General features: G+C 40.3%; 2 protein-coding genes across 2 annotated transcripts in view; one reads left to right on the top strand and one right to left on the bottom strand.

Moving 5' to 3' along the window:
- The window catches only part of POLR2B (RNA polymerase II subunit B), a 43,333-nt gene extending 35,308 nt beyond the window's left edge, over window positions 1-8,025 (bottom strand). The window contains exons 1-2 of the mRNA XM_019740119.2: window positions 7,870-8,025; window positions 3,044-3,116 (exon numbers count right to left, since the gene is read on the bottom strand). Coding sequence (XP_019595678.1) covers window positions 3,044-3,116; window positions 7,870-7,888 — 92 coding nt within the window. The 5' untranslated portion in view covers window positions 7,889-8,025. The remainder of the gene's footprint in view (window positions 1-3,043; window positions 3,117-7,869) is intronic.
- Window positions 8,026-8,536: 511 nt separating this feature from the next.
- Window positions 8,537-18,901, top strand: NOA1 (nitric oxide associated 1). Its single transcript, XM_019740120.2, has 7 exons — window positions 8,537-9,812; window positions 10,667-10,831; window positions 11,462-11,667; window positions 14,049-14,180; window positions 15,128-15,244; window positions 18,159-18,276; window positions 18,577-18,901. Exons 1-7 carry the CDS (start codon window positions 8,663-8,665, stop codon window positions 18,786-18,788), a joined length of 2,100 nt encoding a protein of 699 aa, XP_019595679.2. The 5' UTR covers window positions 8,537-8,662; the 3' UTR covers window positions 18,789-18,901.
- Window positions 18,902-22,235: the final 3,334 nt, after the last annotated feature.

Consider the following 22,235-nt stretch of genomic DNA (forward strand, 5'->3'; position numbering starts at 1 on the left):
TGTAAAGTACTGCATAGAGAACAGTGTCAAAAAAAAATTTTTTTAAAAGAACTCTAATTTGAATAAGAGAAAAGATATCAATGACTAAAGTATGGAATATATAAGAATTTCAGTTTTAGGTTAAAGATTATTAGTTCTATTTTGAATATGTTAAAGGTGAGATGAGAATAAGTCATTCAAATGAGAATAAGTCATTCAAATGAAAGTCAGCAAATGACTGTGATAAAAACATGGAGCTAAGGTAAGAGATCAGAGCTAGCACTACAGATACAGAAATCACACAGGGAAGCCCTAAAAAAGGACAGAGAATCTAAGAGCAGACAGTATTGTTTATAAGGAATAGACACCAAATTAGAGCTCTTTTGTTTGTATTGACACTATTCTCTATGCTGTACTTCATATCCCTGTGACTATTTTGCAACTATCACTTGTTCATGTGAGGGATGGGGAAGGAGAGAGATAAAAAGATACAAGCAGATTTAAGTGCAAGGGGAATCTCACTCCTGGCCACCGTGGTGCCTCAGGAACAGCTGCATAACTGGGCTTTAGTGAGGCTACAGGAGCCCGGAGCTTAAACACAACCTAAGGACCAGATCATCTCGTCACCCCTGAGCAGCAGGAACCGCTACCAACACACCCCCGAGTTGGTTCCTCCACCTTGTGACCCCTGCACCTTATATTTGTCATACTTTCTTAGCTCCTGTCCCCCTAGTTAACTACTGACTCCGCCACCTCACATCAATGTTCTGAGACAATATACATAGCCCAGCTAATCACCAGCCTCCCATTTTAGCATCATCAGGTCACCCACAGGTCACTGTCAGGGCTATAAAGTGGCTGGCTAAAGGTCAAGGTCCCACCCTGATTCAATCAACCACTACCACCAATATTGGAAGTTTGGTTCTGTGATAGGGAACATAGCACACTAATCCTTGCATAAGAATGGCTGGAACGATTTCGTTCAGTAGAGAGTAAGGAGCAGGAAAGAAATTTCTCACAGCCATTTGGTTCAGTCATTGATATGTCAGAAACACATGGAAGGCACTGTCTGTAATATTAATAGCAAAGGTTTTTATGGACAATAAACAATAAAAAATCTTTACAAAACTATGGACAAGTTTTACTGCTAGAAAGCTGAACCATAGCTCCTTTCTCCAAAATCATTAAAACATCATACTTTCTCCAAAATCATCAGAATGTCATCATTTAAATGCCTAAATTATATAAGTATTTCCTATTTATGATATCTACTATCATGAAGGCATCTAACCGAAGTCACTGGTGATAATTAGGTAATACACATTCACACTGCTTGGGAAAGATCACTTAATGTTAAAAAGTGAAAAAACAAAACATCATCTCACAATAGCCAAAGCACTTAATTAAAATGTAAAAATCTAATAATTTACTTTGTAACAAATATTAAATGTGGTGACTGTTCACAATAGAGTATTTTATCCTTCAGCATCTACCGCATATGTTGAAAACAATTCTTTTTTGTCTAAGAACAAAATATTCTTTCTCCCTGGAGATTACATAGGCGTATCCCAGACCATCTACCTGGTTTTTATTTCCTAGTAAAAGGCCTCTATGAGTTTGATATTCCAGTATCACAGAAAACACAAATGTTTTTATACCAATGTTTAATAGGAAACATATATACTTATACCCCAAAAACTCAATATATTTTTAACAAAACAAGGTTCAAGAAAGGTTTATTTATACTCCATATACAACTGACAGAATGTCAGAAGTACATGTTCTTTGAAAAGGGAGAAAGGGCCAAAGAAGAGGATGAGCATCTTGGAGATGGTGGAAATCAAAGTGGCATCATCATGTCACTATGTACAAAGCAACTGTCAGTTTAATGAGAGAGCAGAGTGTATATTTTATATCCTAACATAGCAGGATGTTACTTGAGTACTTAAAAGGAACTTCTCTTACCTATACAAGTATGTCAGGCTTCCTACTGAGTTTTATTCCATTTTAATTAAACTTAGAATTGAATGGGCATTTGAAATACAACCTATTGTAACTGTATCCATTTAAAATAATGAGACAATCAAGAAATCAAATTAACATCACCAGTAATGGAACAGACAAGCATCATGTGCCTCCTGATACAATGCACTGAGAAGAGAACATCACGGATGCCAAAAGCAATCATCTAAATCTAATTATGAGTGAACATCAGACAAAACCAAACTGAGGGGCACTCTAAAAAGGAACTGGCCTATAGTCTTCAAAAATGTCAAGGTCAAAATGAAAAAAAAAGAAAAAGAGGAAGACTGAGGAACTGTTCTAGATTATAGGAGACAAAAGAATAAATCATGAAAAACAAATGCAATATGTGATCGATCCTAAGTTGGAACCACAGTCAGAAAAAAAATTTCGTTTTGCTATAAATATCATTAGTGGAACAACTGGCAAATTTTGGGTAAGGTCTGTAGATTAATAACATTATTGTATTAATATTAATTTCCTGAGTTTGATGACTTATAGTACCATTATTTAAAAGAATGTTCTTATCTATGCAACTTAACTCTCAAATGTTTCAGAAAAAAAATATAGAGCGAAAGAAAACAAAAAATGTAGCGTAAGGTTAACATTTAGGGAATCTGGATGAAATATATACAGGAATTCTTTGTATAACCTTTCTGTAAGTCTGAAATACTTAAAAAGTTAAATATACCGGGGGTGCCAAAAAAATGTATGCAAGTGGACACTTCAGTCAACGTTGCTCAAGCAGTAGTTCGCCGTAACCAGAAGTGTCTGGACGCTGATGGTAACCACTTGGAGCACCTCTTATAATTGCGGAAGTCAAACGTGACTTGTATTCATTTTTTTATTGGTATATGTTGAGTATTACAATTTTAATAGTTTTTTTCCTTTCTTAAAATGTGTATACATTTTTTTGGCACCCTCTGTATAAATAAATACATGAGAAATTAGCTCTCCTGTAGCATATTCACATAGAACATCTCAAATAAGCAGAAAATCCCTGTGCCTTTTAAAACTTATTCAGTTTAGTCTAAATAGTTACCTGATTACAATCCAGCATGCTTCTTGCCACAAATCTGGGGTGATTTCATCATCATCCTCATCATATTGCATATCTACAAAAAACAAAAATATTGTATATTCATTTGTAATAAAATGCTATTAGTTAAGATCTTGCTTCTATGATTTGAAGTATTAAAAACACAGTTAATTTCTGCTAAATAAAAAGCAATCCTTTTACTTCAACTTTCTAAAATTTCAATTACATTAATTAAATTGTAATGAAATAATACACATAGGTATGTATCTATGTATACATAGGTCTACACCATAGGTATTCTTCCAATATACAAAGAGGCCTCATTACAAAGGTTCAACGTTAAGTTGTGTGAATCTGTTAGTTTTCCATCTTCTCCAGAAAGTCCATATAATTCTCATTAATAGCGAATTATAATGATAACTAGGAGCAAGCTCCCAGTCCTCTGCTCAAAAAGCTCCTCAGAGTCTGGAGTCAGAAATTAGGGTAAAGGGCAGAGACAGAAAAAAGTTCGTCTGGGCAATACCTTAAAGTGGGTGGTCCATTACAGTACAATTTCATACATGTACAGGTACGACAGACTGTATTTTCCAAAGATGGCCAAACCGAATTTTCCATTTCACTAGCTTTTTGTGTGTGATCTGGACATTCTTACCATCAAGATATAGGGCTCTATGTTTCCTCCCTTTGAATCTAGGTGGGTTTTTGATTCTCCCATAACTAAGGGAACGCAGCTAGAGACATTACGTGACTTTTTGCTGTTGTTGTTACGTGACTTTTTGTTGTTAGATCCGGAAAGGCAATGTTGTTCCACCTTGTTTGCTGAAACACCTGCTTCTGGAGCCCCAAATTACCATTAAGAAGTGTTACTCCTCTAAGACTGGTGAGGAAGCCCAAAGCACGTGGAGAGACCACTTACAGATGTTCCAGTCCAATCCTCGTCCTTGAGTTCTCCGAGGCTACGTGCCAGGCATATTAGGAAACACTCCAGATCACCCAGTGCCCAGTTAGCAACACTGAGCCGTTGAGTCTGCCCAGCTGAACTACTGACATGGAGCAGACAAGTCATTCCTACTACGCGCTGTCCAAATTACTGACCACTTAAATCCATTAACATATGAATTTTTAGGCAGCCAAATTCTGGGGCAGTTATGCAGCAACAGTTTGAACAATGGGCAATTGAAAAATCAGCGTGCACTGAACCTCTAATATTAGTCTCATCTCCTTATGTAAAAGAATAAGTGTGCTGTATTTAATTTGCTTTTATATTCTGACCTACATGTAGTCTATAAAACTTAACAGCTTTGGATTCAAAATCTGTTACATACCCAAAATAAATTATTTAATAAATGCTTCTTGAATAGCCTGGAATTATTGATCCCTACACATGGGGGAGGGGCAAGAAAGACAAAGGTATCTAAAATAGCTCAGAGATTTCTAGCTTTGACGACAGATTAAGAGGTTAATATCCCAGCCACACAGGAAAAGCAAGTAAGAAGGTAGGAGAAGGAAAGAAATGAGGTCAGCTTTAGGTATATATTTACAGAACATTTATCCCTTTAAATATTACAGTAGGCAACTGGATATAAACATAAAACTCAAACAAGGGGTCTAAATTACAAACAGTTGAAAATCTTTACCATGTGGTTGGTAAATACGAAAAGTTTACAGAGAAGGAAAACTGAAGGCAAGGTATTAGAGAACACCCCTATTAAAGTCACGTGAAAGAAAATGAACCCATGAAAGTTGTTACTCATTTATTCATTCATCCATTTTAAAATATTTATTGAATGTGTTTACTACGTCCCAGGCATTGGAGACACCATCTTCAACAAGATAAAAGATGGCTGCATCCTTAAGGAGATTATCACCAACTGGGGAGATACAGACAAGATGAAGTCAATTAAGAGGAGGAACAGTGACATGGAGTCTTAACCAGGACCTGAGGGTAGGGAAGACTTCCCAAAAGCTAAGCTAAGCAGAGATCTCGTGTATGAATAAATAAGACTAAATCAGGCAAAAGGAGGGGTTGAGAATGGGAGGGGCAGAGAAGTATTCCCAAAAAAAACAGAAAAAATATTCCAGAAAAAAACAACCTTTGCAAAAGACTCCACAATAAAAGACATTCAAGGAGTGAAAGAAGGCCACTGTAGCTGAAGCACAGAGCGTGCAGCTGGGAATAGTAAAAGAGCTTGGTCTTTACCAATAGAGCTTTGAGGAACCAGTCTAAGATTTTAGCAAGGCGGTGGCTAGATCAGATTTTCATTTGTGAAAAGTCACTATGGCCACAGAGTGGAGAGTGGATTGACAGGCAAGAAAACTGGAAGTACACACACCACTTAGGAGTCTGGAGAAATAATCTGGGCAAGAGATGGTGGTGGCCTGAATTAGAATTGTGGCAAAGGGGACAAAGTAGTAACTAGATCTGACATATTTAGAAGAAAGAACCCCCAGGGCTTGATGACTCACTAAATATAGGGGTGAAGAAGAAGAATCAAGAATCATGCCCAGGATTCTGATTTCAACAACAGAGGGTAATTCCATTCACTGAGATGGAGAACACAAAAGGAAGCAGCTTTGGAAGGGGGATGGGTAAAGGAAAATGACCAGTTTGAACAATGCCAAGTTTGAAGGGCCTGAGAGACATCCATGTGAAACTGTCTAGTGGCAGTTAGACATACAAAACATCTGGACTGGAAATATATTTTCAGAAGTCGTTCACATAAAATGGTAAATGAAGCCATGGAGAATGGAGGAAATCATCCAGGAAGAATGTGAACAGAAAAGGATAAAAAGGAAAGTCACAACATAGGTAAGAGGAATTAAGTTAGAGTGATCTGGCAAAAGAAAGGAGTTCCAGAAGGAAGTCATCAACAATATTGAATACCACTGGGTCTGGATAAAGTTTAAAAATGTCCTCCTGATTTACCATCTGAGAAGTCACTGATATTCTTATTAAAAGCTGTTTTAATGTAGTGGCATGAGCAGAATTAGATTGCAGTGAGTTGAGGAGAACCTGAAAGATGGGAATTGGAATCAAGGACAGCCTGTTCTTTTTAGAAGCTTGCTGTGAATGTGGAAAGCTTTGCCTTCCAAAGGCAAAATATTGGAAAAAAATGAAACAATAAAGAGTTTAACTTATTTTCTTGTGGACAAGAGAGATCTAATAATTCACATAGAAACAAGCCAGCTGAACAGGAGTGTCTGAAAACTGACATATCTAATAAAGATACAAAGGACACAGGCAAGAAGGTAAACTCAAAGCTGAAGGAGACTTTTATCAAGAGGATGACTTGTAACTCTTTTTTTCCACAGAATTATTAACATGGCTAATGAGAGGATAAAGCAGAACAACCACTATCATGGTCACTTGGCACCATCTAGCAAAATGTTAAACATGTATATCATTTGACCTGACATTTCTACATCTAGAAATTATCCTACAAACATACTTGTACTGAACAAAACAAAGTACAAGATTATTAATTCCAGCACTGTTTGAACCAGGGGAAGAAAAAGGGGAAATAACCCAAATGTCCATCAATAAGACACTAAAGTTATGGCTTACCCATTCAAACTACGTAGCTGTGTGGGGAAAAAATGAGAATGCTCTCTATGGATACGAAAATCTCCCAGGTAGATAAATACCCACATATACATACATAGACATACATATATATAAAGTAAAAAATAAAAAACGCAGAAACGTGTAAATGTTCCTATGGGGGGGGTGGCAATAGAATCCCACTTATTTCCTTGAATTTGCATAAAACATTATGGAGTGATAATAATCTAAGAACAGCGGTTACCTACTATGGAGGGGGTTCACACTGGGAGATGGTGGGCAAGAAAAGAGAGCTGACACAAACATTTTTGTATTTTCTGGCTTGTGAGACACAGAAATATATTACCTAATCAAAAAATTAAGAAAAACGTTTTGAATCTCTTTTCCACTCAGAGAGGGGTCAAGGGACTATAGTAATGCTAATAAATTTCTAGACTCAAGATGTAATTGAGACAGAGTAATTGAAACAGCAGAGTTTAAGCTTTTGTTTTTCTAGTTTCTCCTTGAAGTAGCTGAGGTAATAAGAAATGGGAAGGGTGGCCACGGGATGGGAGCTGGAAGAAAATGAAGTTTGAAATAGTACCTGTGGAGAATGGAAAGGGGAGTTTTAAAAATACATAATGAAAATACCGGAGACATGACTAATTCAGTACGTGAAAAGATACATTGGCCCTGTTCAGTAGAATACGTACCATCTAAGAACTATGTTCTTTTGTGGGAAAAGGAAATTTAAAGGTCATCCTTTCAGACAATTGCCTTAGACGTATGACAGCATTGAAGGAATGCCAAGCTAGACCAACCCCGTCCAACCACACACACACACACACTGTTATTTTTTGTCGCCGGTGTATTTCCAAAGACTAGCACAATGCCTGGACCAGGTTGACCCTCATAAATTCAATAAATCCACTAATTCTGGCCTTAAGGAAAATGAAGAAAGGAACCCTTCACTGCAGACAAAGTCAAAACAACGGAATTTATCTTATGGTTCTGCACGCTATTCCAATATGGGAAGGAGGTATGATTCATCCAGGGGCAGACAATGGAAGGAACAAGTGCCACTCAGACCGGGAATATTAATGCTACATTCCCTGCACCCTCCACCTCTCGTAATCCCGACTTCGTCCCCAGCCTGGGGTACGTGGGGAACATGACTGTGGACACTGTGCAACGGGCTAGGAGGAAGGGCGCCAAACCTCAATTCCTCCAGCTCCCACGTTTCCCTATTTAGCTGGGTCGCCGGGGAGTGTTCTGAGCGGTCACCTACCCTCGTCCGCGTCATACATGTTCGCAAACGGTTCCCGAACTCCTAGCTCTTGAAATCACAGACAGAATGGTGCGCACCAACGACCAGCACCAGGAGCGTGAGACAAAGTAATTTCCGCCGCCGGCGTTCCCAGAATACTCTGCGTCTTCCGCCAAAGGCCACCCACAAAAAAGCCAACGTAAGATCTGCGCCTGCGCATATGGTGGGCTAAGGTTGGCATGGGTTAGAATTGCGCACGCGCAAATTGTAGGCCTGCGGGTCCGGTGGCTGATTTCGTTCACCACTCCTACAGTATGAAGATCGGTTCCAGCCAATGAAAAGTTTTTGGTCGTTTTTCAATATTGCACAAATAATGGCCCCTGAAAAAAAGCAGAGACTTAATTAGTAGAAAGTGCTCATTGTGGCCGTGAGTGTATGGCATTCGATGCTCTACTTTTTGCACTTTTAAAGCCGAAAAACAGTGCTTTTTAAAACGTGGCTTATTAACAGCTGGTTATGCCATTGGTGGCGCATTAAAGAAGGCTGAAAGTGACAAAACCCTCACAAGCTTCTTCCGCCCAACGGGCACAATCTAGATCTCCTTCCGGTACCTTTGCCACATCTTTGAGCGCGCTCTCAAGCCTTGTGGCTTTCATCGCGAGAATTTACGAGATTCGTTGCGGGAGGAGGAACCGAAGTGTGCCTGACAGCTTTCAGGTAGTTCCGGGCTTAGTCTCGGGTTTAATACGCCACACGGGGCCCAGTACGCGTGCGCACATGTGGCTCCGCCCCTTTCTCCTGGGCCGGGTTCCCCATGCTGCCTGCACGCCTGACCCGTAGACTGCTGTGCCCCTTGCTGCGGGGCTCGGTTCCCACTGTAGCGCGCCATGGCCTCTGGGAGCCGCTCCTCAAGAGAAGATGCGCGGCCGCCCCCTCCTCCCAGCACCTGTCGGGACTGGGACGTGAGCTTCCTGGTGGCCCGACGGCGACTGGGGGTTACGAAGGCAGGGATGACATGGAGGAGCGTTTTCTGTTCCCAGAGTACGTCCCGGAGCGGGAGCCCGCACCGACTCTAGAAGAGCAGCTGCGCGAGCTGCAGCAGCGGCAGGAGGAGGAGGAGCGACAGAAGCAACAGCGGCAGGAGGAGCGGCGGCTGCAGAAGTTACGGACCAGCCGCCGGGTGCACCCGGTCGTGGGGCACCCGGACCCGACGGTGCCGCGGAGCGGCCTGAACTGCTCGGGCTGCGGGGCGGAGCTGCATTGCCAAGACCCTGCCGTGCCCGGCTACCTGCCCAGTGAGAAGTTTCTTAGCGCGGCAGCGCAGGCAGACGGCGGGCTGGCGCGGACCGTGTGCCAGCGCTGCTGGCTGCTGGTGCATCACCAGCGCGCCTTGCGCCTGCAGGTGAGCCGCGAGCAATACCTGGAATTGGTGAGCGCCGCTCTGCGGCGGCCCGGACCCGCCCTGGTGCTGTACATGGTGGACCTGCTCGATCTGCCCGACGCCCTGTTGCCCGACTTGCCCGCGCTGGTAGGCCCCAAGCAGCTGATCGTGCTGGGGAACAAGGTGGACCTGCTTCCCCAGGACGCTCCCGGCTACCTACAGCGGCTCCGGGAGCGGCTTTGGGACGACTGTGCCCGCGCCGGGCTCCTGCGGCTCCCTGGCCACTTAGGGCCACAGCACCCCGGTGGGGACGGGCCACCGGACGGGGAGGAGAATTCGAATGCTTCCACCAGGTCCCGCACAATGTTCAGGGACGTGCGGCTCATCAGCGCCAAGACTGGCTATGGAGTGGAAGAATTGATATCTGCGCTTCAGCGCTCCTGGCGCTACCGCGGCGACGTCTACCTGGTTGGCGCCACCAACGCTGGCAAGTCCACTCTCTTCAACACGCTCCTGGAGTCGGATTACTGCATCGCCAAGGGCGCTGAGGCAATCGACAGAGCTACCATCTCCCCTTGGCCTGGTGAGCCTTAGGAGGCCCGCCCCTTAAAGCCACCAGGGAATGTCAGGATCCTTCCCTGTAAAAATTCTCTCCCTACTATGGTCACACCTCTCTTCTGTGTCAGCTTAGTGCTTGAAAATTTAGTATATGTCATAGTAACTTCCTGATAGAAATATTTTTGTTTCTATCATAGTAACTTCCTGATAGAAGTATTTACTTCTATTTTTCGGTCACTGTTCTAGGCACTGGAGATAAACCAGAGAACAAAGCAAAGTTCCTGCTTTCTTGGAGATTTCTCTTGTGGCTTTACTTTGTATGTTTCCCAGAAAAACCCTTTGACTTTCTAAACCTCCCTTTACCCCTCAATCTTACTCTTCATATCTTGAGTTTATTCATGATATCAGTTTGCCATACATGTCTAACATTTAAATAGTTCACTAATGCAATATGATGTATGGCTTTCAGGAACTTCTGTGACTGGGAAATGGGTCCATCTCTGACCCTGTTTGTATTTAATAGTTGGCAAAAGTAATGGCATTATTTGTTCCCTTGAAACCAGTGTTTGACTTTGCTTGGTAAGCTGTTCTTCGCTGTCCTAAACTATGAATTATACGCAGAAGTACTTTTATGTAGCGTGGTGAAGATGGAAAGAAATCAGGCCTGCGGGTTTGGGATTCACCTGGTTGAGCCTGTGAGCCATTCTCTGAATCTGTTTCCTCATCTGTAAAGTAAGAATAATTTTGTAGAGGGTTGTCATGAAGGTTAAGTGAAATAAATTACAGTGCCCAAAACAGTGTTGCTCCTTGAAAATGTTAGCTTTCCTCCCTTTATTTCCTTGTGCAATGTTTATAAAAATGTGTTCTTTGATATTTCAGGCACTACATTAAACCTTCTGAAGTTTCCTATTTGCAACCCAACTCCTTACAGAATGTTTGAAAGGCAAAAAAGGCTTAAAAAAAATGCAAATGAAGTTGAAGAAGATCTTAGTCAGCTAGAACAAAATCAACTTACTCTCCTGAAAAAGCATGGTTATGTAGTAGGTAAGCATCTTCTAGAGGAAAACTGTTGGTGGGTCTATGCTCAAATTCTTTGTTAAGCAACCTGAAATACAGCTGTCTGAAGCTAGCCTGTTTTTGCGGGGAGACACTACTTTTCTCGTTCTGGAATATAGAGGCCCTTTAGAGGCAAGGTGGCTGTTTGGAAAGCCAGAGTTCACTGTGCTAAGAAAATTGAGACAGTAGATACTTGGAGAAATGCTAGAAAGGAATCATGAAGCAACTGCCCACCTAGCCATTGTCAGCAGAAGAATTTCCGCAAAGATGTAGCCTTGCTCCTTGAAGGCCAGTACAGGTTGACTCCATGCAGCAGCTCTAAATTAGATGGTCCCCCTTCCCTTGGTTATCTCTTTTCAACCTTCATTTACAAAAGCAGTTTGACTTCCAACAGTTCTCACCACCCACCTCCCTCTGATATACACAGCCAGCCACACACTTGATGATTACAAGAGTCTGACTCCCACTGACTTAGAAAAAAAAAAGCAAAGCTATCATTGTAGTCTCACTTACATACCCCATATTAGTCTTAGTAACTTGAGTCAAACATGAGAATTATCTGTCTGGAATCAAAGGCTTTAAAGGAGTGACTAATAACTTCAATATAACTTGTTCTAGGAAGAGTTGGAAGAACATTCTTATATTCAGAAGAACAGAAGGATGAAGCTGTCTTTGAGTTTGATGCTGATTCACTTGCCTTTGACATGGAAAATGAACCTGTGATGGTTGCAGATAAGTCCACCAAACGAGTAGAACTGACCCCACAAGATGTGAAAGATGCCCACTGGTTTTATGACACCCCTGGAATTACAAAAGAAAATTGTGTATGTATTTGATGTTTTTTAGAAACATTAACTTTCAATTGTATGAGTACCATCTTAATTGACAGAACACAGGAAAGGAGGTATACTTTCCTTATAGACTCAGTTCTGATTCATTCATAGCAATAGTTCAGGAATGAATCTGTATGCCATCAAGTTCTGTATTCCGTTTGGTGGGCTTCACTGCTGACACCCTACTTATCGTATTGTGGTTGTTACCTTATTTAGCAAGACATTTACAGAAGTGTAGATTTTGACGTTGGAAGAAATCATAAATGTCACTGCAGTCCGGCCACCTAGTCCATGCTTGAATCCCCTCTATAACATAGCCATCAAGAGGGCGTCCTGCTTGACCTGAAGTAAGGAGTGACTCACTATCAGCTGAAGCAGTGTCACCTTGCCTCCCAAGGTAACCTATTTGATCTCTGACCTGCTCTTTGTGTGGAGCTGAACAGTCTCCCTGTAACGTAGACCCATTGTTCCTCAAAGGTGTATGAAATGAATGCCTATTTCCCTTGCCAGACTTTGAAGTATTTCAAAGTATGATGTCCTATCTTCCTCACTCTGCCATTTTCTTCTCTTTCATTGGTTCATCCAACTTCCTGAGTACTTCCTCTGCTGACAATCCTGATTATTTGTCATTATTTCCTACATATGTTCTCTCTGAGACAGGCTGTTCATCAATCCAGGCACCTTTTCAGAATGGTTTCTAATTTGTTTTTGTCTGACACTAAGAACTGAATTTCTTGTATAAGTGCCCTCAGATGAGCATAATTGAGAATAGGATTATATATCTTTTTAATCCAATTGCAGGATCTCCTGGACACTTTTGATTTTATGGTGTGAAGCTCAGCCTATATTCTACAAACTCAGAAAATCTCACTTTTTATTCATTTGCAGTTTTGATCATCATCCAAATCATTGATGGACTCAAGTGTGCATCTAGGATACAACCTTACCACAGATCCGTAATCAGTTTCCTTTGAATCTGGTTACTGACTAGTTTCTAATTTACCTAATTATCTCTGTAGCTCACCTGTGAAACAATATTGGTTTCTTAGGTACTTTTCCTTCCTTGCCTCATCAGGATCACAGTTTCATTCTCAGAATTATAATCCATTTGGTGACTCACATCAGAATCATATGGCTCTTTTAATTTTTTTCCCTCCTAGAATAATTGCCTATGTCCAGTTTTTTCTTCTTTGCAATCCATAACTTCAGAGTAACTGGAGTGCTTTCTAATAATGTTCTGTCACTTTAACTTCAACTCATTTTTCTCTTTTGGACTCAGGTCAGGAATAGCAGTTATTTCAGTCATGTATATACCCTCTTGTCAAATAGTCAGAAAGGCAAGAATTTGTTAAATATTCTAGTTAGCAGAATGAAACCCTCAAGATTTTAGATAAAAGGTTCTTTAAGGTAGTTGGCTTCTGTATCCGTCTATTGATCTATTTATTTGGTGCCTTAAACCACTGTCCCAAACTGAGCCAAGGAACTTGGTTGTGAAATAGAAGTATTAGGGTCTGCTAAAAGGGTTAAAAGGCTTCTTTACTGCAGGTGGCTTTTAATGTGCTTTTTTAAACATAAATGCTGAGCCCCCTTATGTATTTTCTTCTGATCCCCTCTAGGTAGCACATATTTTATTTCCATATTATTTTTCTTAAGAATCAAGTTCACGAAAGATTTTTTTCCATTTTTTTATCTTCTCTATTCTTTTTTTTTAATCAGATTTTGACTCCTTAAATCTGACCATAATCTTGCATTTTCTGACGTTCCTTTTATATTTTCTTTAGTCTATTTAGGAACTCTTCATCCTTCGAAACCAGAGGATTCATAACTTTCTCTCATTTTTTGCTGAGTATTTGGGGGGAATAAGGAAACTGAAGACCAGAATATAGAAAAGGGTTCTTCAAGCTCTTTACCTGCTCCTCAAATGCAGAGACCATTTTGCATTTAACATGCATGCTTGCCACCAGGACTCACGGTAGCTTATTGCCTGACCTTTAGCTGAAAACTGCTGCTCCCTCTAGCCTTAATGGTGAAAACATATTTTCTATTACGTCTTCGGATTGAATCATCAGTGTTTTCAGTTCACATGAATTTTAACATTTGGAGGATGCTGCTGACATAATAAAGTTTCATATTCCTATAAATTTATTTTGCTGTTACTCAAGATTAAGTTGTGAAACAAGAGTAGAGCCATCTGTAAACTGATTCATTTAGACAGAAAGAATGAATAAATTTTATGTGCAGCAAATTCTCACATACTTTATTGTTAAGTCCGGAATATTTTTTCATCACTTTTTATCTTACAGGTAAATTACAATATATTATATCTTCAATAAAAGTTAATTCTTTAAAAATATTTGCCCTCTCCTTCACAGATTTTAAATCTTCTAACAGAAAAGGAAGTCAATATTGTTTTGCCAAGACATTCCATTGTTCCAAGAACTTTTGTGCTGAAACCTGGAATGGTTCTATTTTTGGGTGCTATAGGCCGCATAGATTTTCTGCAGGTAAGGAAAGTCTGTGCCATTAAAAAATGACTTAGTATTGGGATTTATTTTAAGGAAGCAAATATATGAACAAGACTCGCAAAATGTTGATAACTATCGTCATGACTATACGAGGCGTTGATATACTATTTTGTTTGTTTGAAAATGCCCATAATAAAAACATGGGGAGCGGGAGGAAGGAGGAGGTCTTAAAAACTGTATCTTCAAAAGGATATTGGTGTCCCATAGAGCTTGTCATTAAGAAAAGATACGCCCCTATCCTGTGGTATTGTTTCACATGGAAATCGTAGGTCAATCAAACCTTTGGGGACAGGGTTAATATACATTAAATCAATTCCACATTTCTTTATATCCCAGGATATGTATACTTTTATATATATGTTTCTTTGTTTGGTATTGATGTTCATGGCATTATTCTGGGGATTCGAGAGTATCTGTAGAATTGCTCCCCGTTTTGCCAAAGTGAGGAGAAAAAAGGAAAACAAAACATGGATGTGTCTAACAACAGTGAATGCTACTTGCAGGCCATTGCTTTGGCTCACTTCTTGGGTTTTGTGTTTGTTATAATTTCTTGGAAATTTAGTCTTACACACTTAAAACCCTTTTATGTTTTTTTAAAGCCCATAGAATGTTAATTTTTTTAAAACTAACTTTACACAGGGACAGTTAAAGCAGACAGTTACTTCCTTCTGTTTTTAATAATAGAAGTATCATTACTTTTTTAAAGGTATCAACAAGCCTATGGAAGGAATCCTAGTTTTACATAAAATGTTGAAATGCACCACTTCTGCCATATTGTGCCCTTATTTTTAGACATTAATATAGTTTGGTAACACCTGCCATACCAGTACTTACAAAGGGAGCTTGATTGTTTTTTTAATTGTGCCTTTTAATGTACTGGTTTTGCAAGTTTTTCACTGTGTTAAATAACTTCTTTCTTTCTTAAGGGAACTCAGTCAGCTTGGTTTACAGTTGTGGCTTCCAACTTCCTTCCTGTGCACATTACTTCCTTGGACAAGGCAGATACTGTGTATAAGAAGCATGCGGGTCATACATTACTCAAGGTGAGGCGACATGCTTTGATGATCGCATAGTTAGGTTAACATACACCACCACAGTCCTAGAGCCCTGCTAAGAAAGCCTCTGTTGGGCAGAACCATCTTTGTTCTGCCATCAGCTAGTTCTCCTGTCACCTTGTTCTCATTGAGTAGTTGGCTATAAAGTGAAGTGGACCCTATACGAAAAGGGATGTTGGTTTTAGTTCTTCAGTTGCATTAGCCACTTTTGAACTGCTCAGCAGTCACATCATTGCAGAAAGTGGTACTGGATATTGCTGAATCAAGAAAAATTAGAGCCTTTCTCACAACTGAGGGATGCAACTGGCATCTGCTGGGTGGAGAGCAGCAGTGATGCTAAACGTCCTGCAGAGCACAGGACAGCCCCTCACAACAAAGAATTATCTGGTCCACAACGTCAGTAGTGCTAAGGTTGAGAAGCCCTGGTCTGCGTGGAAACACTCTCCTCCTATAATCCCAGACATTTACAGATTATCCCACCCCTTCGCTCCTGTTCTGCTAGCTCTTTTCTTTGAAATGTAGATATGTTAAAATGTCTCTCATCTTTAAAAAACAAATCTCAGTGACCTGTTAATTCTCTTTACAATCCTGCTCTTCACATCCCATTCTCTGCAGTCCGTTTGGCCCTTACTGTGCCACTGAAATTGTTCTTACTAAATTCACCAAACACTAAGTGGTGACTTTTTTCAGCTCTTTAACAAGACCTGGTGTGCACACTCTTGGTTAGTGAGAACTGTATAATGGTTAAGATCACTGGAGCCAGATTGGGATCAAATGCCCGCTCCGCTCCACCACTTAACAAAACTGTGTGACTCAAGGAGAGTTTCCTTTACTTTTCTGTGTCAAACCTACATCATGAGGTTACGGAGAGGACTGAGTTCCAGGGCACTGTTGTAAGTGCTATGTAAGAGGTGGTGGTGGTGGTGGTGGTGGTGGTGGTGGTGGTGGTGGTGGAGGAGGAGGAGGAGTAACAAACCTGTTGCAAAAATACCAGGTGCATCCAATGCAGAGCTAATTTAACATTAATTAAGGCTCATACAACTGAAAATAATACAAAATATACATCCACCCTTCAAAGAGGAGAAACAGAAACCTGTCTTGAGATATAAATACCTCTCTCTGAATTTCCTAAGGAAACCAGACAGAAATGAAAATTCCATTGAAATAAGTGCCCTACAGTTAATATTCCAGAGACTTGTAGGATTTGCCGAATGGGTGAGCACATAAAAGCAATTGATAGGATAGGACCTGTTGCTTTTTCTGCACTAGAAGGCTTTACTTCTATCACATTTGTTCACTTTTTAGGTGAAATAATACTACACAAGTTGCAAAACAGTTTGAGACTTGCAGGAAAGAAAACTTCCTTAGTTTGTATGACATGGCTCTCATAAAAATGAACTCTGTGTCGCTCTATCCCATGCATCAGGCATCACTGATATTTTCCCAAGCAACAGTCCCGTCTTTTCTCCCATGTGACACAAACGGTTTCTTGAGCTGCCCTGGGACTCATTCTTGCCTCCTGGTTTTCTTACTCACCTCCCAAATCAAAGTCAGCCCTGCCTCCTAATTATCTCTGAATCCAGCCTTGTAATTCAAGCTGTAATCTGCTTTCATTAGGCTATTTTTGAGATCCTTAAGTGTTTTCCCAGCTCCTAGTTTTCACTATATTCCTCCCACCTCCACCCCAAATACACTTACACCCCAAATACACCTCCACAGCCACTAGAGCAGTTCTTAACCAGCATTGTTTTTGCCCCCAGAGGATATTTGGCAATGCCAGGAGACATTTTTGGTTTTCACAACTTGGTAGATGCCCAGTAGAGGTCAAAGATGCTGCTAAAATTCCTACACTGCACAGGACAGCCTCCCCACTCCCCCGACAAAGAATTGTTCAGTCCAAATGTCATTAGTGCTGAGGTTTGAGAACCCCTGCACTAGAGAGATCTTTCCAAAATAAAAAGCAAGTCACAATATTGTTTTTTAATTCTTATCTCTGTTCCCTTTCTTCCTTATAATCTCGATAGTTGCACATTACTGAGAGAAATCTGAACTGACAGCCTCATCACTAATACATGCACACATAACATACTCTGGGCAATTAAACTGCAGTTCCTGACTCATCATCCTTTTCCCAGTTTTTTGTCTATACATGATACTAACCCAGAATACCTTTCCATTGAGTAACTTCCACCTATTTCTCAAAATATTGCCTAGATATTGCTTCTTCATTAATGTTTCCTTGACCAAAACATATTCATTACTTTTTCCTCCACAACCATAGTACTTAATATATGCCTCTCATCACATGTCTTACCTTGTAATGTGTTTACATGTTATTTCCACCTTCTGATCTCCTTGGGGGCAGGGACCATATTGTAACACCTACTTTTTAGTCCCTAGTGCTAAACAGAGATCTATTAATGAACAGATAAATGATTATCCAGTTACTTCCAATTCACGGAAACACCTGTGACCAGAAGCTGGGTCTTGTCCATTATACACATACCCCTGACTTGTAATGAGGTAGGGATTAATCCTCGTGGCCAGCCATACCTGTAAGAGCTAAGGTATTTGGAAGGATGTTGCCTTTATTGCCCAACATTACTCTGCGTAAGGCTTTATGGAGGGCTGTAAAAAGTGTAAACTAATAAAGCAAGAGTCTGCTGTCAGGAGGTTACCACCCACATGTGGCCCTTGGCACTGGGACTTGTAGGCTTCATCTCATCACAGAGCTCCCGTGCTTTTCATTTGACCTAGAAGTGATTTGGGGTTTTTTTCAACAGTTAAAAGGGATTTTATTCTTGATCCCTGTACAGAATTATCTTATCAGTGCTTTACTTAGTATTCGTTATAGGGAATTTAATTTGAACTTCAAAACATCTTCATTTTATCTCAATGGAAGGTTCCAATGGGTGGAGAAGAACGAATGGCAGGATTTCCTCCTCTTGTTGCTGAAGACATTACATTAGAAGGACTTGGGGAAACTAAAGCAGTGGCTGACATCAAATTTTCTTCTGCAGGTAATTTTACACCAAGCACTTTTTTAAAAGGGGAATAGAGTCTCCTGATTGACTCATAGTATATTTTTATAGAAATGTGCCTTAACTGACATAAGCTGAGTATTTTAAGGCGTACTAGTTTATTCAGAAATGCACCCTACTCTGAAAATAAATTTGTACCTTTTCACAAATGCATGGTATGCTTTTTTTAAAAAGTGCAAGAGAACAGTAGCCTCCTTTGGTGCTCCATTTTAAGCTTTGGGTTGTTTTCAATAAGATAGTTGCTAACACCATTTTGTGCTCTGTCACGTGTCTACATAGGCTGGGTTGCAGTGACGCCTCAGTTTAAGGACAGACTGTATCTCCGAGGCCATACACCTCAAGGAACAGTGCTGACGGTCCGGCCCCCTCTCTTGCCACATATCGTTAACATCAAAGGAGAGCGCATCAAGAGAAGTGTGGCCTATAAAACCAAGAAGCTTCCTTCCCTTGTGTACAATCTGCAGAAAAAGAAAAAACAGATAAATACATGAAGCTGATCTTGCTCATGCCGAATATGAACTGTATTGAACCTAACTACATACATTGAATTGTATTAAATATAACTATAATAAAGCTCTCCTGCTCCCACCCATTTTTTTAACTACTCAGGACTGTGCCTATTTGTAATATATTGAGTTTGCAAATACAAGTTATTTTTTTGTAGGGAGTGAAATATGTATGTATCTGTGACCCAAATATACCCGAAAAGGAATTCTGCTACATTCAAATTTCTCTCACTATTTTTGTTGAGACCAGATGGCATTTCCTATTTGGAGTCTAGTTGAGAGGGCAACGTAGAGGTTGGCATATGAAAAAGTGACAGAAATCAATTTCTCCAAAATCCATGGCATCAGTAAGACAGAAGTGAGTAGTGGCTCTGCGCCCTGTAGTCATCCAAGGATCCAACTGGTGGAACACTCCATGGCTTCCATCTCTAGGTCTGAGGTGTTTGCTCAAGTGGTCATCCTTTCGCAGCGAGGGGGAAGAAAGGAAGAGATGAAGAGCAAGCAGCTTCCCTATTTCAGCGAAGGCGGGGGAAGCTGGAAGTTGCATACATCATTTCACACAGTCCATTGGTCAGCAGTCACATGGCCATATCTACCCACAAGGAAGCTGGGAGATGTAGCGGGAAATGGGGACCATTTCAGATTTTTATTACTTAAGGGAATACGGGTAGAATGGACACTGGAGAACAAGTAGAACTTTACATTTTAAAGTATCTGAAAATCTTAGGTAAAAAAGTATTCAAGTTATATCTTTCTACCATCCATCTACTCTGCAACTATCAGATCATTTAATATTTGTACACACTGTATAACATTACATCAATCAGAAGTTTTTACCTTTTATTCCTCAATGAATATAATGAACAGTTGGTGAGTCAAGTCCCAGATCTCAAGGTTGAGATAAATGCTAGTGGGATTAGCTGGCCTGAAATGCAGTCAGATCCATGAACTTCCTGTAGACTCAGGTTTAGCATAGACTTAATACTCGTGTTCTCTGTCAATGTGTGCCCTCTAACCCCCTTCTCACTAAGTCCTTTTAGAATAAGTGGTTAATATTTTAAGATGCAACTTGTAAAAACCTGATAGATCTCACTTTCATCGTCTCCCTAAGTGAATACTATTGGCATCCAGAGAAGGTAGTTCTTCATGTGTAAAACTGCATTTAAGTGTCTAGGACGTCGCTCATCCCGATATTAAATGCCAGTATCAACTCGCCCTACCCATCAGTTACTGTGGCAACCTAAAAGAACCCCTGACGTTTCCAAACCCACCCTCTAGAGGGCAGTAGCTCCCAAGTTGAAATTGGTAGCTGATTTCTAGTTTTTTCATTTTGGACAGAATGAAATATCATTAATTTTACAAATTAAAATTGTGGCCATTATATTTCTATCTACGATTCATAGTTTGAAGCTTAATCCTGTCTCTTTAGATAGAATGAATAAAATATGGTAAACTTGGTATTTGTAGAAGTACAGAACCAAAACACCTATGCTGTCAACTTCTGCATTACGCATTTTAGGAAGCAAAACATTTCTCCCTCTGTATCTTCTCTAGGCTTTTAGGCCTCTTCACTAGCAAAGATTCTGTTTTTAAATGTTCATAACTTGTATTCTCAAGTCTCTCTTACCTCTAAAATTCAATGTTTTTGTTTCTTAAAGCTTGACTGAGGCATGTCTAAAACTGTTGCAAGTTACCTTACTAGGAGTTTCAAACAGTGCAATTTACTAAGTAAGTTTCAGTTTCCCTGATTATATTAGTTCATCTCTCTGGGTCTTCACTTTCTCACCTGTAGAATGAAGAGATGGCAGTCGGTTTTTCTCAGTCCTAACCTTTTATGATTCTCAGTAAAAAAAAAAGCAGGAAAGCCAGGAAAGAGTGGTTCTAATACTTCTCACAAAAAAGACACTCCATGCCTAGACAGTCGAGGACTTCTGCTAGGATCTGATACTAATTTACTGCATATTCTGCCAACCTAATGCAGCTCAGGATCACTGCTGGCCTGCTCAACTGTTCTGCAGTGGATTTTGCTTTAAGAAAGTTCTGTGTTGGTTTCTGAGCTTTAGTCCGTTTACTAATACTTCATCCATTAATCTGAATGTAAAGACTTTCCTTGAATCTGTAATATTTACCCTATGGCAGCATGCAGGAATTAGTAGAAGTGAAATTAAAGTGTCAGGACAGCCTCTCACTTCCATAGAACAGAAGTTGATTTGAGTAGCTGGAAAACAATTAAGCAAGTTAGTATTATTAGATCTTGGCAGCCTTGGGGTGTTCCATATGTCCTTTCTTTGGTATTCATGACACCTAAAAAACAGAAAATATGTGCCAGTAAAGGGCTTTTTGACTCCTATGTGACATAAACTTAAAGTTTTAAGTTATACCTCTTTTTTCCCCTTTAAAAGAGCAGTTTTTCCAAAGTTACAGAGACAAAGTTAAGTGTAACACATTTTGTATTTTTAATCACCATAAATGGCAATCCCTACCATTAGGGCTTTACTATGTAGTTCCCCAGAGTCTAAATTTGTTACTTGTGACACTCACTTCCCATGACGACCAAGGAGAAGTAGAGTACTTGTGTTTTTTGATCCTTCAGACACTTCTTGCAAAATGGAGATCAAGCCGTTTCCTGCAGATGACTGACTTGGAGCTCCAGCTGTGCCAGCTGAGGCAGTTGTTATTGCTTCACCGAGTCGGCACCCAGCGCTGAGGCGAGCTGCTGCTTAGGAGACAGCCTCTCATCATTTACCCTGGCTTCCCTCCCACTTGGCTCTGCCTCGTGGAGCAATAGAATCATTTCCATTATTTCTCAGACTGTTCCATTTTCACTTGGCCATTTTCCTCCTCCCAGGGGGATTGTTTTCTCTCAACTGTCAAAGAGTAATGCTTAAACATTAAAAACAAGACTTCAGACTCATGTAAATCAAAGATAGCACCTCTGCCTGCTCTTAACGTCTGTCATATTGTCTGCCCTGTTAATGCCGTATAGTTGGAGTGGTTCAAGATTACTATTTTAACATCATATAGGAATGATGCCTCACTTTTTCCCTTTATGTCAAAGAGCTTCCTTATTTCCTCATTGAGTAAAGGAGTTTCATGATCTGAATATTTCTGTTTAGATCAAATTTGAAACACCCACGGCTTGAACTCCCAGATTCCTGTTTTTCAAAAGCTTCCTTTTACTTTCCAAATAATTCTCCAACTGTACCTTCTGGGTAGTGAACCTAGTGGAATGATGTATTGGGTCTTAATATTCTCATTGGTAGATGCAATAGGTATGATGCTTAATCACAGACGTTGTCAGTACCTCTGGCCAGTAGTTGCAGTTAACGGAGAAAACTGAAGCCACGAAAAAAAGACACATTCTAAAGAAGACATCAGGTGATTTGGGAAGTGAAAGATTGCCAAGATAATTTTTTACTGTTCAGAAAGTCC

Source organism: Rhinolophus sinicus, linkage group LG02 (genome assembly GCF_036562045.2).
Source record: "Rhinolophus sinicus isolate RSC01 linkage group LG02, ASM3656204v1, whole genome shotgun sequence".
In the NCBI taxonomy this organism is placed as follows: domain Eukaryota; kingdom Metazoa; phylum Chordata; class Mammalia; order Chiroptera; family Rhinolophidae; genus Rhinolophus; species Rhinolophus sinicus.

Bases quoted from the DNA above. Each gene is read 5' to 3' on its own strand.
- NOA1 (XM_019740120.2), top strand. From the start codon at position 8,663: ATGCTGCCTGCACGCCTGACCCGTAGACTGCTGTGCCCCTTGCTGCGG. The intron at 9,813-10,666 runs GTGAGCCTTAGG...TTGATATTTCAG, and splicing joins TACCATCTCCCCTTGGCCTG to GCACTACATTAAACCTTCTG. The intron at 10,832-11,461 runs GTAAGCATCTTC...AACTTGTTCTAG, and splicing joins AAAGCATGGTTATGTAGTAG to GAAGAGTTGGAAGAACATTC.